General features: G+C 32.3%; 1 protein-coding gene across 4 annotated transcripts in view; it reads left to right on the forward strand.

Moving 5' to 3' along the window:
- The window catches only part of LOC143079478 (CCR4-NOT transcription complex subunit 1-like), a 51,591-nt gene that overhangs the window by 2,338 nt on the left and 32,917 nt on the right, over positions 1–16,336 (forward strand). For 2 of the 4 annotated variants that reach the window (XM_076254835.1, XM_076254836.1), the window contains exons 3-18: positions 510–608; positions 1,260–1,440; positions 2,352–2,495; positions 3,535–3,674; positions 4,923–4,978; positions 6,050–6,167; positions 6,736–6,855; positions 9,211–9,378; positions 9,756–9,883; positions 10,430–10,562; positions 10,935–11,042; positions 11,765–11,884; positions 12,140–12,262; positions 12,821–12,975; positions 14,203–14,347; positions 14,596–15,310. In XM_076254835.1, coding sequence (XP_076110950.1) covers positions 510–608; positions 1,260–1,440; positions 2,352–2,495; positions 3,535–3,674; positions 4,923–4,978; positions 6,050–6,167; positions 6,736–6,855; positions 9,211–9,378; positions 9,756–9,883; positions 10,430–10,562; positions 10,935–11,042; positions 11,765–11,884; positions 12,140–12,262; positions 12,821–12,975; positions 14,203–14,347; positions 14,596–15,310 — 2,653 coding nt within the window. The remainder of the gene's footprint in view (positions 1–509; positions 609–1,259; positions 1,441–2,351; positions 2,496–3,534; positions 3,675–4,922; positions 4,979–6,049; positions 6,168–6,735; positions 6,856–9,210; positions 9,379–9,755; positions 9,884–10,429; positions 10,563–10,934; positions 11,043–11,764; positions 11,885–12,139; positions 12,263–12,820; positions 12,976–14,202; positions 14,348–14,595; positions 15,311–16,336) is intronic. The other 2 variants (XM_076254837.1, XM_076254838.1) reach the window with 1 other exon arrangement.

Consider the following 16,336-nt stretch of genomic DNA (forward strand, 5'->3'; position numbering starts at 1 on the left):
CTAGAATGATTAAATATGTACAACTGGGTGTCCAGCTTAAAAAAGTTGTCATGCCGATATGAATTAAGTTTACATGTATGAGATGTTTTCCATTTCTGATGAGTGAAAAAGATCAACATGCAAAGATTTTTTTTTAGAAACCAGAAACATTTGCATGGTGACAAAGTAGAGGTAAATACATTCTGAGGTTGTGAATAACAATGAATAAAAAAAAATTTGCAAAAGAATGAGAAGAACAGTTTAAGAAAAAGGAATGAATACTTAAAAATTACAAAAAATCAAAGGTTCACTTAAGGGGAGGGGAGGGTGGTAGGGTGGAGTGTATGATATGAATTTGAGGAATTTCGACTATTTGTTTGCTTGAAATAAGATGCAACACATCATGCATGTTAATACTTTTATAGGCTTACATGATCAATTTAGTAACCATTTAGAGCAATGTAGAATTTTTAGTCATGTAAAGTTAAAATGAAAATTATATTTACTATATATGTTTCACTATTTTTCAGACTCAGTATTTGATTCAAGAGTGTTGTTCATTGCTGAGTAAACCCAATTTTGTATCCATTTTGTGTTATTCTGTTGACAATCCATTACATCATCAAAAGGTTTGTACTGATAGAATATGCTAATCAAAATAAGTGGAGTACACTTGATAGGGACACAAAGTGAATTATTGCATAGATGACACTAGGTAGTATTCCCACCTCTCTACGAGCTAGGACTTTATGACATTAATATCACTCGTTTGTTCTTAGTCTAACAAACAAAAATTTGTCACTCTTTTCTTAAGTACTACATACCATGCATACTGAAACGAATGATAATATTTTAATCTGATCTGTGAGTGTCTAAAACCTACTTTCTGTTTTGAATACTTTAAATTTCACCACAGCTTCGAAAGAAGACATCCATAGCACGACACACATACAAATTCTTGTCAAAATTGACTGTGTCACCTTTAACAAAATACAGACAGACACTTTTGGAAGCAGAAAACAAAAATCAAACCTTGATTAACAACAGTTAGGATGAGTTAAATCCTAAAAGGTGTACTGAAAGGTATTCCAGGGGGTGATCAGAAATAGCTGATTTGTGACTAGTATATTAGGTTTTCAAATTTATTGTCTTTTTTGTGAGTTGATGCACACTATTGTCCACTACTGTTTCAACAACGGTTTAAATTAGTTACTTTAGATATATTTTTAAGATATTGTATTTGTACCTCTAGCCTACAAACCAGCACTTTTCTTTTTCAGAATTTGAAACCTTCCCCTCATTTGCTGCCACAGATCAGCAAAGTTATAAAATTAAATCGTGTTCAAGAAGTAACATTTGGCATTGCACTTCTCCATTCTTCAAACAGCGAGACTCGTCAATACGCAAGCCAGTTTGTCAGACAGAAGCTTCCTGACCTTATAAGATCCTATGTCGATTCAGGTTAGTAGCTATCTATACCCAACATCAAAGAATTATTGTTGGAGATAATTCTGAAATATTATGTAGTAACCTAGCATTGAAAGTTCAAATTTGAAAATGTTTATTTAAATTAAAAAAAATATCTGACTTTATTAAAAAAATGTATATCAAGATGATTTGCCTAAAAATATAATTTAATGTCTATCCCAGGGATTTGTCTAAAGGAATAGGTCCGGTAAGGGCCGATTTTGGCCTCAAATTTCAGGTTCATCCAACGAACATTTTTGGACAATTTTTAAACGCTTAAATGTCTACTTCAATTGATTCGATTAGTTTATGTGAAAGATTTTAACTGATTTAGTCATTAAAAACGCTCTGATTCAAGATTAAATATGAAAATTCTATCAAATATGCAAAAAAACGTCACTTTTCAGATGGTTTTTGTCAAAAATGAAAGTGGCCGCATCCGTGTTCATCCTCACCCTTTATATATGTTTTGTATTATCATCAAATACAACTTGCATTTCAATATTATAAATGAACACGAATGCGGCCACTTTCATTTTAGACGGAAACCGTCTAAAAATTAACCAAAATGCAAAAATTTTGAAGATTTCAGTAATTTAGCATGACTTAATGATGCTAGTACGCGATATTTGTGTATTGTATTGTCAAAAAACAGCTCATATTTATGTAGCAGAAGCATTTTACTTTCCAAAGTATAGCTTAAAGATTACATTTTCACAATTTTGTAAAACTGCTATATTTTGGGGCCAAAAAGGGGTCTTACTGAACCTACTCCTTTGTAAATCAGTTGTAATGTGAATCCAATTCATTGTCATTCACCTGCTTGACTATAAAAATAAAGAAGTTGTTTAAAAATAGAGTTATTATCATGATCATTAATGTACAAAATTATTTTCTTTTTATAGAATCAAGTTTAAGACAAGAAGGTGGACTACAGGACGTTGCCATAGAAGTTTTACATCTACTCGTGGTTCACCTCATTCGTAACAAGGATAACTTTGGGATCGGAAACGATCAAAAGGAAGTCTTTTTGTCAACATTAAGGAAAGGTATAAAGCAGCTTTAAAGTTATAATCATTTAGATGGAGCATTTTGTTAACCTCTATTTTTGTAAACTGTTTACAATACATGCAGATAATTTACTAAATGTAAAACTTAAGTTTCTAAATTGTTTGATTCATAATCAATTGTGTTTTATTTAATTGATAGCTAAAAGTTCAAGAATTTTTCAAATTCCCTCCTTCAGTACACAAAGGCTATAACAGTTTAATACTCAGCTCTAGTTTTATACTTCAACAATTTTTATTCCAGTATACCTGGTTCCTTAGCCACAAGACTAATGGGAAAAAGTCTTAATTCACAATTTCTGTGCCCCTGTTGTAGAGGAGGGCGTTTTAAATTTTACTCTTGTCTATCTATATGTCCATATGCTTTAAAATTGGTTTCCTTTCTCTAAACTTTAGTTTGCCTCAATCAAAAATTATGAAACTTGATACTCAATACTTATTTCCACAAAACGCAGATCAAATATGAATTTGGGTGGCATCACTTTGATTACTGTTCATTATACCCCCGCTTTAAAAAAGGGGGGGTATACTGTTTTACCTCTGTCTGTCCTTCCGTCAGTCAGTCCGTCCGTCCCATGAATATTTTTCGTCGCATTTTTCTCAGGAACTACAATACAAGGATTTCTGAAATTTGGTTTCAGGGTTTATCTAAGTCAGCTATACCGTGTGATGCGTTTTCAGATTGATCACTTGACAACTTCCTGTTTACCGAACACTTGTATGATTTTACACATGATAGCCAAGTTAAAAATTTTCGTCACATTTTTCTCAGGAACTACAATACAAGGATTTCTGAAATTTGGTTTCAGGATTTATATAAGTCAGCTATACCGTGTGATGCGTTTTCAGATTCATCACTCGACAACTTCCTGTTTACCGAACACTTGCATATTTTTACACTATTAATATTATCCACTTGCGGCGGGGGTATCATCAGTGAGCAGTAGCTCGCAGTTTCACTTGTTTAAGCTGCACAAATTTTAATTATCTCTTCAACAAGAACTATTTTTATATTTGACAGATTTCCCACACGAAAGAGTTCCAGTTATTTTGGGACCTTTATTGTATCCAGAATCTGAAGATTTAGCTGTTGATAAATTGACAGACATATCAAACATGCCTAAATCAGTGGTATGTAAATCTAACATGCCAAACTCAGTGGTATGTAAAGTTATAAACATTGTTTCACCAGATTTTAGTCAATTGCTTTCTCTTATTCTTTGTAAATTACATTTTCACTTGTTCTAGGCCTTTTTTTGCCCTTATGCCCCACCTAAGATAGTAGAGGGACATTATGTTTTCTTCACTGTGCGTCCGTCTGTTCGTTCGTCCATCTGTTTTGTCTGTCCCCTTTCAGGATAAAGTTTTTGGTCAAGGTAGTTTTTGATAAAGTTGAAGTCCAATCAACTTCAAACTTAGTACACATGTTCCCTATGATATTTATGATCTTTCTTATTTTAATGCCAAATAAGATTTTTGACCCCAATTTAACAGCCACTAAACTTAGAAAATGATAGTGTAAGTTTCAGGTTAAAGTTTTAAATTTGGTCAAGGTAGTTTTTGAGGAAGTTGAAGTCCAATCAACTTGAAACTTATTACGCATGTTCCTTATGATATGATCTTTCTAATTTAAATGCCAAATTAAATTTTTATCCCACTTTCACGGTCCACTGAACATAGAAAATGATAGTGCAAGTGGGGGCATCCATGAACTGTGGACACATTCTTGTTCTTAAATAAAAAAAAAAAAAAAGCATAATCCCATTGTCAAACATAGTGAAACTGATATTGGTTCCACCTGAGATTGTAATTTAAGTAAATTATAAAAATAATTCTAGGAATGGTACCCATAGAAGGCATTTTGAAAATGTGGAACCATGGCCGTGTATAAATGCTGTTTTATGAAATCACTGTACCAAAAAAAAAAAAACAGTTGACAACCTGCAGAAGTAGAGATCTTGAAGTGCCTTCTCTGGATCAGTGGGTCCCATGTTTGTTTAAATAATACATCTTTTATAATTTTGGTAGATACTGTGGATTCATTATAATTTGTTGGATACTAATTTTTGTGGATTTAGGGGGTACAGGCAAACCACAAAATTAAATGTTTAACGAACGATAAATTTCCTATAGGCTTGTATGAAGACTTCGGAAAAACCACAAAATCTAACATCCATCAACATGCTAGTTTTCCTACCCCAAAAATAAACAAATCCACTGTACTTGATTCCCTGGTATTCGAAAAATTTACACACAGGGCTACATGATATTTATATTTTGTTGTATCCCAAAATAATCCACAAAAATAATACCCTATGAATAATAATGAATTGCAAGTATGTAACAAACTGTAGCAAGTATGTAACAAACTGTATAAAAACTTTTGTGATTACTATTGTTCTACTTCAGTTTGATTCCTCCTTGGATTACATGATCTTAGAAAGAGGATACAGTTGTACACAAAGGTAATATTAAAGTCATGAGAAACCTCAAATTAAAAAAAATAATGCATATGTTTTTTATAACTCAATGGATAGTTTTCATTGTAAAATGAATATACTTTTTTCTTAAGAAAATTCTTTAATTTGTTCATATTTAGAAAAAGTTTAGTTTATTTTAATTGCTTCCTTCTAGGAAGCAATTCCCCGACATTGTCCGTATGCAAAGTGACCTCAGTGTGACCCATCTCGTAAAAGTCTGGTGATCGCAATACGCATGGATGTCCTTAAATAAACTATTATCTGATTGTACATGTTAAACATGTGCTCAATATCCATGCTTTTTTGTTAATTGCTTACAAACAGGTGACTATCGTTCAACTTCGGCTTCAAAACACGAACTTTAATTACCTGCCATATTTTCACAACAACACTGACCGATCGAAAAAAAAATTACGATTATACGAAATTTATGCGAAAAAAATGATAAAATAATGCACAGAAGACGGAAGTTTATGATGTTTGTATGCATTGGTTCAAGAATTGGAATAACATAATTTTTCACCAGTCACTCGTTTCATATGACTTTAACAATAAGATAAATAATACATGTTATTACATTCAACATTTTGACATTCTAATTAAGGTGACATGGTCCAGTTAATTGATTTTCATGCCCCCTCAAATGAAAGTTATTTTCTTTTTGTTTACACCATGACAAGTCATAGAACAAGTAATAATTTTGTTCCACTATAATGAATCTTGACCCAATACTCTCAGAATGCTTGTTATGTTTGTCCTTTGTAACAATTCCAGTTGATTACTAATTAAGAGATCGTTCTTATACACTTTGCTGCATTGTCTTGACTATTTACTAAAGAAATTAAAAAAGCTGTTTCTAAAGCACAAATCGACTTCTACATAAACATGTAAACAAGAAAAACTTTGACAATAAAGTTAATGCTACCATTGAACTTCATGGTAACCACCAATGGCACTATCACACTTCAACATGATGAAAAATTTACTTCAGCTTCAAACCATCTCAAAGTTATACACTTAAATACATTTTGAAATAAATTCTGCTTTTCAATTCAGTCCTGAAGAATGCAGACAAATGCTAATGCAGTTTGGAGTAAGGGAAATAACTCCTGCATCAGTTGCAAAGGTACTTGGAATGATGGCAAGAACACCCACAGGGCTAAATGTGGACCAGGTAGTTATTTCTTAATACCAATTATTGAGTTTATTCCATGTACATCAAAAGCAGGCAAAGTTTAAAGTGTTTGTTCTGTATTTCATGATATGTGCTTTTAAATAAAAGAGAAATTAGAAAGAAACAAAAAAAAGCTTTGATCATGTTTTCTAGATAAATTATCTAGAAAACTTTTCAAAAAGAGAGTTCCAAACATCATGATAGAACGTTTTCATTCTACTATCACTGTAACTTGTTCGATATGGAAATGGTTGGATTGTAGTTACAAATGTTTACTTTTATGCATATAATTTTTGAAAATACTTTAAAGTTATGACTCATTTAATGGTATCCTGTGATTAAATGTAAGTCAATGTTGCATTTGGGAGTTTCAACTTAAACTGTTTTAAGTATATAGTTTCATATTGACTATAGAGATGGATGAATTATATAATCTTTCAACTGTTTTGATTCTTATTCATCCCTGGCTTACAAATGTTTGGTTTTGAGCGTGCCTGATGTCGAAAATATCAAGAAAATTGCTTCTGATGCATGAAATTTATAACTATTTTTTACATTTTCTCTACAGGTGGCTTCCGACTGGGATATGTCAGATAAGACAGAGAAGCCTGGGGTTAATACATGGAATGTAGATGTCTTCATTGGTGTGGTACAAGAATTGGTATGTACCTCATGGAACAATAGACAGGTACGTTATATTTTTATGCCCCACCTACGATAGTAGAGGGGCATTATGTTTTCTGGTCTGTGCATCCTTTCGTCTGTCCGTCCATCCGTTCATTTGTCCATCTGTCCCACTTCAGTTTAAAGTTTTTGGTCAAGGTAGATTTTGATGAAGCTGAAGTCCTATCAACTTGAAACTTAGTACACATGTTCCTTATGATATGATCTTTCTAATTTTAAAGCCAAATTAGACTTTTGACCCTAATTTCACAGTTACTGAACATAGAAATGAAAGTGCGAGTTTCAGGTTAAAGTTTTTGGTCAAGGTAGTGTTTGATGAAGTTGAAGTCCAATCAACTTGAAACTTAGTACACATGTTCCTTATGGTATGATCTTTCTAAATTTAATGCCAAACTATATTTTTTTTTACCCAATGTCATGGTCCATTGAACATGGAAAATGATAGTGCGAGTGGGGCATCCGTGTACTTTGGACACATTCTTGTTATTTATTGACCATTAGAATGGGGGATGTATTCAGGGGAACGCTACTTTATTTTTTGACCATTAGAACGGGCAATGGACTTACTGATAAGGTAATTTAATTTAAGCCCCTCTTCCAATATTTTGGCGATTAGAATGAATGGACGTAAGGGTAAGCTACTTAATTTTGTGCCCCTTCTGTGATATTTTGGTAAGAAGTCCTAGTCAACAGCCATATACTTATATTCAGGTTAACTCAAATCTTAAAAGTTTATTTCCTAAAAATAATATAAGTTATTAAGAATGGGAAAACTTTTGATGATTAGGCATTTCAATAATGAATTCAAAGTTTTAAATTTTTATGTGTAAATATTTTATACAAAATACATGTATGTATATAGTTGTAAAATTCTGTTTTCTTATTTAGGTGACTGTATTTAAAGATAATGTTAACATATTATTATTATTTGTATTTGATATACATGTATAGATATAAATGAAAATTATTGCACCCTCAGTGAATTAGTGACATGATTGATTTACTGCCATCACATGGTGACCCATTTATGGTTAGTTTTCATATGGGTTCATGACATCACATTTACTATTAATGGTGTTGTCATCTTTAAATGTTGTTATATTTCTTTAAGTTTATTTTGATACAAAACCTGGCATGAAAAGTCTTGTGTACAATAAATGTGTTCTTCAGATGATCACTGACACCCTACCGATTCATAGAGGGTCAGTATATAGTTAACCGGATTTTTGTGACAAAAATGTCGGTTATTGATTTGGGGATGTACGGCGGGTGGCCGGGCGGCCGGGCAGTCGGGCAGTCGGGCGGCCGGGCGGTCGGGCGGCCGGCAATCAAATGTTGTCCGTGCATTAACTCATGAACCGTTCAACCAAAGCTTTTAAAATTTTAATATGTTGTTACTGACAACTAAATGAAGGTCAAGTTCAATAATGGTGATTTTGACTTTTACCGTTCAGGAGTTATGGTTCTTGAAAGATTGAAAAATGGAGTTTCCAGTCGTGTCCGAGCATTTACGCATGAACTGTTCTACCAAAGCTTCCCAAATTTTAATATGTTGTTACTGATGACAAAATGGAGGTCAAGTTTAATAATGACGATTTTGACTTTTACCGTTCAGGAGTTATGGTTCTTGAAAGATTGAAAAATGGAGTTTCCAGTTGTGTCTGTGCATTTACGCATGAACTGTTCTACCAAAGCTTCCCAAATTTTAATATGTTGTTACTGATGACAAAATAGAGGTCAAGTTAAATAATGACGATTTTGACTTTTACCGTTCAGGAGTTATGGTTCTTGAAAGATTGAAAAATGGTGTTTCCAGTCGTGTCCGTGCATTTTCTCATGAATCATTCAACCAAAGCTTTTGAAATTTTTATATGTTGTTACTGATGATAAAATAGAGGTCAAGTTCAATAATGACGATTTTGACTTTTACCGTTCAGGCGTTATGGTTCTTGAAAGATTGTAAAATGGCGTTTCCATTCACGTTGTTGCATTTACTCATGAACCATTCAATCTAAGCTTTTCAAATTTTAATATGTTGATACTGATGACAAAATGGAGGTCAAATTTGATATTGACGATTTTCACTTTCACCATTCATCAGTAATGGTTCTTGTGATATTGCCAGGACACAAATAAATATTAATAAATCCGGTTTGCTGTCGTTGTGACAGCCTCTTGTTTATACATGTTATAATATCTCATTTTACAAGCCAAAATTAGGAAATGTATGATTATTTCAACATTCACCTATGAATAGATGATTATGTGTATGATTTAAAACAATATGATTTCTGAGCTTTGATAGTTTAATAAAATGTTTTTTTTATGATATCATGGAATGCATTGTTTATGATTTCAGGCTCCTCACTTTAACTGGAGAGATGTGGTGATAGAACTTGATCACCCTAACTTCATGGTCCTCAACAAAAAGGGACTAAGGTTACTTGTACAGGGACTAATTAAAGGACTACAGGAAGTGTTCCCCATTGATTACATATACAGACCATGGAAAAACACAGAAGGACAGGTTTGTCGATCAATCAATGTTACATGTATATGTTGTTTTGATAAAATAAAGAAAAATGACTGGTAACAAAAGTTTTGAAGATTTATATTCGAAATGCACTTCATTAAACCCTTTCTATAATACTGAATTTGATTCAAAAATATTTTTTTTATACAAGTTACTTCCAATCTAAAAGAGTACATCTGGTTTGAGTGTGGAGAGAACTTTGAGAAGTAAGCATTTACCATTAGAATTGGTGATACCTGAAGGCCAAATAAGGCAAATTTTAGGATTTCTTTGACCGTATTTCCATCATTTGGCAAAGTAAGAGAGAATTAAGAATAGCACTTCTACTATAGATCAACAATTTTTGCTTATTTTAAATGTTTATTTTTCAGTTGTCATTGATTGTACAGGCCTTGCGTAACCCAGATGTGTTCTGTTTTGCTGATTATCCATGTCACACAGTCGTAACAGACATACTTAAAGCAGCGCCAGATGATGACAATAGAGACATTACAACATGGTAGGCTAAAATTAGATGTATTACTTATTTTTAAGAGTCGAATGCTTCTTTTGTAATTTTATTGGTTGTCAAATTTTTGATGAAGTACCTTTTGTTTGAAGAATTTTTACATATAATCTGAAAAGCTTTTACAACCCTGTAAGTTTCCAAGAGAAGCATTGAATTCACATATAGTTTCAAGGTTACTTTCATGAAATTAGGGGATAAATCAAGCCATATGTTTGTTTTTGCTGTGCATGGTTAAAATTTATTGAGAAATTCTTCATCTGCACTGCTTTACACACAATGTAATGGAATATTTTATTAGTGCATCCTGATAATGTGTTACTACCTTAAGATTTTTTTTGGATGGATGATATAAGTTCAAGATTCAAGCTTCTTTCACTTTCTTACTAAAAGAACACTAATACAATCTGATTACAAGTTAGTTTAGTTTATTTTTAAATATGCAGGAAATACAGTTGCAAATTTATTGACAAACAATTGCTGTAGTTCTTTTCAGAGTAAGTTAAACATGTTTGCATTTCCTGTTACACATTGTTTTAGGAGATCATTAGATATGGTTGAGACATTACTGAGGTTATCTGAAGCAGGACATTACCAACAAATATCAGAGTTATTCAAGTTTCCAATACAAAACTGTCCAGATATGCTGGTATTGGCGTTACTACAAATCACAGTAAGTTTTATGATCTAAAAATATTTTTTTGTAAATTCTGTGCACAAATACAAATTCTAATAATTTGCCTGTACAACTCGTAGAAGAATTGACCTCAATATGACCTGGTCTAGATATAAATTTTGTCTTTTTATTTTTGTCAACCGTTTTATCTGCGTTGATAAATTTATATGATAATGTAATGATATTTATAGGATTGAAATAATGGATGCATCATGGGTAGTCAAGGTTGTTTAAACAGCACATAGGAGTATGTAGATATCTCAACTTAAGTTGATTACAAAATTGTTTTCATTTGTTTGTTTGAACTTCAATTGAAATATTCTTTGTAGAAAGAAAAAAAATATTATAACTAAAACACTTTTCTTGCAGCCTACATGGAACACATTGAAACAAGAATTAATCTCCACTTTGATGCCAATATTCCTTGGAAATCATCCAAATTCAGCTGTTGTACTGCATTATGCATGGCATTGTCAGGTAAAATATAAATTGATTTATTTAACAGTTTATGATATGTAGATAGAGACCATAAACAAATGCAAACTTCATGAATTGTTACATTCAAACTTTTAATTATGTTATTGAGATAAAAATACAATTAGATATGTGTCATACATTCTATGTTATGTATCGTCTAGAATGACATTTATTTCTTTGTTCAAGGCTTTGTGTAACAAATTGCATTAGCCTTAGTACAATTACAAAATTGTATGCATTGAAAATTTGAAGGTTAATTTGCAAGCTGTGGTTATATCTCTTAAGAAATACATGTAACTGCTGAATATATAATTTGCTCTGTAAGAAGAGACATTTTATCCTAAAATATAGTTTTCGATCATCTTTACAGACACAGAGATCAATATATTAAAATTAAAGACAGTAAATTGGGATTTTTTTTGTCTCTTTATTACTGTGACTGTTGAAAAATAAAATAAATGCAATAACAATTATTCCTGAAAATGGTACATACATATTATACTGTCAGAAATTAAAATGGGAGTTCTAATTTTTGTGAAACCTATCCAGTCACTATCGTTACAAGTATCAAAAAAATATTACAAATGTTTCTGAATTTACAAAAACTGATTGTGTTGAATTAAAAGAAAAATATGAACTTTTGTTTTAATTAATTTTTCTTATCTATGATGACATCATTTTTGTGATGGAATAGTTAAGGACTGGTTTTGTTTTTACTACAGGGTCATTCCAATACAATACGTACCCTGATCATGCACTCTATGGCTGAATGGTACATGAGAGGAGAGCAACATGACCAGAACAGATTATCTAGAATTCTGGATTGTGCTCAGGACTTAAAGGTAATATAACAACGGTGATTGTTTTCACATTAACAATTTGGCTTGTTAAGTTAGAAGAAATTTTAAAACTATTTTAATAAAATTGTAATTTCATTTTTCTGAATCAAGATGTTATGTCAAAATGATTTGAATATAAAGTGATTTCTTTTTTTTTATTTCTTTTTTTTGCTGATTGATAATTTGATATATTTGAGGAACAACATTTAAGATAATGATGCTTACAGGTTTGTTTAATTTCTTTACTTTTGTTTTCAGGCATTATCAATGTTGTTAAATGCCACACCATTTGCCTTTGTGATAGACCTAGCTTGTCTTGCTTCCCGTAGGGAGTATCTTAAGTTAGACAAGTGGTTATCAGATAAGATCAGAGAACATGGAGTAAGTATACAGATGTTTTAGTCCCCAATATTGTTAAATGCCACACCATTTGCCTTTGAATTTGATTAAAAATTTAATCAAGCTGACTATGTTGTATGTTTTTAAAATTAGTGTGAATTGCATGTAAAGACAAAACTTCATTACATTGAAATATTATCATGATTATGGTTTGACAGTTTTTATAAGAAAAATAATTTCTTATTTTCATAACATTTGACTTGATGGCATTTATCATGGAGAACAACAGTGATATATAAAAAAGATATTCTTTCTATTAGGATTTTGTTTGTTTCCCATATAAGTAAATGAAATAAAACCATGTTCTTTTGTATTCATTTGTGATTAGACAAGTTCTACATTTAAGCCTCTTAGCATATTAGTATTTTGTTGAACAGTTGCCCTTTCCCACAAAATCCATGAAAACTGGTTCCCTGTGAATGATGACTAATCCACAGTAGATAGATTGGATTACATATTTATGTGAGATAGATAAATGTTGCTAGACTTTTTCCTTATTGTTTGCAAGATCCTAAACTTAGTGCTTAAATTTTTTTTCAGGAACCATTTATACAGACTTCTGTTAACTTTTTGAAAAGAAGATGTCCGCAGTTGATGGGTGGACCACCAAAGGATGACCAACAACAGATCAAAAGTCAAATGCTACCTCCAGATACTATAGGGACAATGTTAGCTTGTCTACAGCAGTGTGCTAGGTAAAACTTTAAAATATATGTTTAATCCTTACCATGCTGTGACTGTTATTTGGCGCCAATAGTTTTCCATACTTTTAGAAGTCAACTGTATGACACTTATTTCCAAATTTATGCATTTTCTTTCAAACTGAGGCTATCTATTGTCATGTTTCTCATTTATAAATTGCATTTTGAGCTCAAATACGAATGTTGGAAAATTTAAATTGGATAAAACTGGTTTTTTTTTGAGATGTGGGCTTCCCTTCGGTGCCTTACACAGGAAATTCAGAGGCCTTAAACTTGCAAAATTAGTGCATACCTTCAGACATATAACTACTGATCGTAATTATTATTGAAATACTCATAGGAAAAGACTACTTCTGGTTTCAGGTCCAGTTGAAATAAAAAATCTAATGTTATTGAAATGGATTGGTTATGTGCACACAAATTATAATAAAAAAATATTTGATCACAAAGTTTTTAATTTTTCTGTTTATTTGTGATACCTCTGGATTTTTCCTAGGCATTGTACTCTTTATGGCTTAATTTCTAATGTTTTAGAAGCTTGTAAAAATAAAACAAAAACATACCAGTCTTATTATCTTTTGAAATTCATGTACTCTACATTCTCTATTGAAAAATACTTTCATTTGTAAAAGTGTCATTTTATATGTCAGCAGGAAATAGTCTGAACATAACTTAAGAATCAGCTGATTACAGCAATATTTGGAAATTAATTTGACTTATGTATGAATGTTACTAATATGACGGGGTTAAAAAATCTTATAGTTGCTACAAAGAGGAATTGCATGAATTTGCCTTACATTACAAAATGTTATTCTATTCAATAGATCTTATTCTATTCAATAGATCTTATTCTATTCAATAGATCTTATTCTATTCAATAGATCTTATTCTATAAAATAGATCTTATTCTATTCAATAGATCTTATTCTATAAAATAGATCTTCTTCTTCTGGTATCCAGTTACAGCTTCATTAATATTGAAGATTATGAACTGTTGCATGCACGGAGTATATGATTAAAAATATGAACAAAAATTTATCTTTAAATTTGTAGAATACTTGGTGATATTTACATCTTGTATACAGTGTTTTATCTATGAACCCATTTAGTCAATAAAGTAAGATAACAATCTCTTACTTATATGTATGATGATTGATCAGCAAGAAGGTGAACCAATGTTATACAAACATACAATTTAATGTGCATATTGTTCTTTTTCAGTCAAGTATCACAAGAGCTGTCAGAAGCCATATTAACAATGGTTGCCAATGCCAATATTTTGATGAATAAGACTAGACCAGTTGGCCCTGCTGGAATGGGACCAAAGCCTACTATACCAAATATTGGCCCAACATTAGGAAACCCTGTAGGTTATTTAATACATGTAATAGTTTTGATGACCTTTTAGTTTAAATTTAAATTGTTGCTTTCTTCTCCAGTACAAATGTATTTCAAATGTATAAATATAATCCTTTATGTTGAAAGCGAAAATAGTTTAAATTTTATAAAAGGCAAATTTGTATGTTATATTGGATTCATGTAACAAAATGTTATTTCTAAATTTAAATAAGGAAGTAAAAACATTTTAATTAAATAAACGTTTGTCTCTTTCAGCTGGATTCATTAGAGAATTCAAACCCATTAGGAATCCCAAAATCTTGGGGCATGAGTGGTGGTGGTTTTCCACAAACTTTGCCTACCAGTGGAACAGGATTTCCACCGAGTTTGTCTTCAAGTGGAACAGGATTTCCACCTAGTTTATCTACTAGTGGAACAGGATTTCCACCCAGTTTATCTACTAGTGGGGCAGGATTTCAACAGCCTTTGTCAAGCAGTGGTGCAGGATTTCCTCAAAGTTTATCCAGCAGCAACTCTGGATTTCCACAAAGTTTATCCACCAGTGGTTCTGGTTTTCCACAAAGTTTATCCACCAGTGGTTCTGGATTTCCACAAAGTTTATCCACCAGTGGCTCAGGATTTCCTCAAAGTCTTTCTAGCAGTAACTCTGGATTTCCTCAAAGTCTTACGAGCAGTAACTCTGGATTTCCACAAAGTCTATCCAGCAATAGCTCAGGATTTCCACAAAGTCTATCAACCAGTGGTTCAGGATTTCCACAAAGTTTATCTACAAGTGGCTCAGGATTTCCACAAAGTTTGTCCACTAGTGGCACTGGATTTCCTCAACCTTTGTCTAGTAGCAGTGGAGCAGGATTTCCACAGAGCCTGGCATCCCTTACGACATCAACCACACCTGGTTCCCCAGCTAAGGGATTTCCTCCCACAAGCGCTAGCTTTGGTGCAATACAATCTTTAACATCTCAGCTACAAAGTGAGTTATGTGTATAAGTATAGATTATAATAGACTAACAATTGCCATTTAAATGATTGTATTCATCTACATGACAGGAACTAAATCAAGAGCAGAAAATAAATTTCATTGGGAATTTTATCAAAAATTGGAAATATTCTTGTTCTGTGGAAAGTGATACATTGGAATAATTCTGCAGCCAACCTTTCTACTACACAAATTTAAAAAAAAAGTCATGAATGATCACATGAAGCAATAAATGTATAGAGATCTTACTTCTGTTGCAAGCGAAAGGCTATTTTCCATAACAGTTTAATAAAGAGTCATTGCAGTCCACCTTTTAGTCATGTCAATTTCATTCATAAAGAAGTTCAAAAAGCCTTGTTTGAATTCCTTTATGTTTTCCTTAAGCTCATCAAATAAATTTTTGTCGAGCCTGCAACTTTTGTAGCAGAAAGCTCGACATAGGGATAGTGATCCGGCGGCGGCGGCGGCGTTAGCTCACTTCTTAAAAGCTTTATATTTTAGAAGGTGGAAGACCTGGATGCTTCATACTTTGTATACAGATGCTTCATGTTACGAAGTTTCCGTCAGTCACATGTCCAATGTCCTTGACCTCATTTTCATGGTTCAGTGACCACTTGGAAAAAAAGTTCAAATTTTTTGTAATGTTGAATTCTCTCTTATTATAAGTAATAGGATAACTATATTTGATATGTGCGTACCTTGCAAGGTCCTTATGTCTGTCAGACAGTTTTCACTTGACCTCGACCTCATTTCATGGATCAGTGAACAAGGTTAAGTTTTGGTGGTCAAGTCCATATCTCAGATACTATAAGCAATAGGGCTAGTATATTCGGTGTATGGAAGGACTGTAAGGTGTACATGTCCAACTGGGCAGGTGTCATCTGACCTTGACCTCATTTTCATGGTTCAGTGGTTATAGTTAAATTTTTGTGTTTTGGTCTGTTTTTCTCATACTATATGCAATAGGTCTACTATATTTGTTGTATGGAATGATTGTAAGGTGTACATGTCTAGCGGGCA

This window comes from Mytilus galloprovincialis, chromosome 6, assembly GCF_965363235.1.
Source record: "Mytilus galloprovincialis chromosome 6, xbMytGall1.hap1.1, whole genome shotgun sequence".
Lineage (NCBI taxonomy): Eukaryota > Metazoa > Mollusca > Bivalvia > Mytilida > Mytilidae > Mytilus > Mytilus galloprovincialis.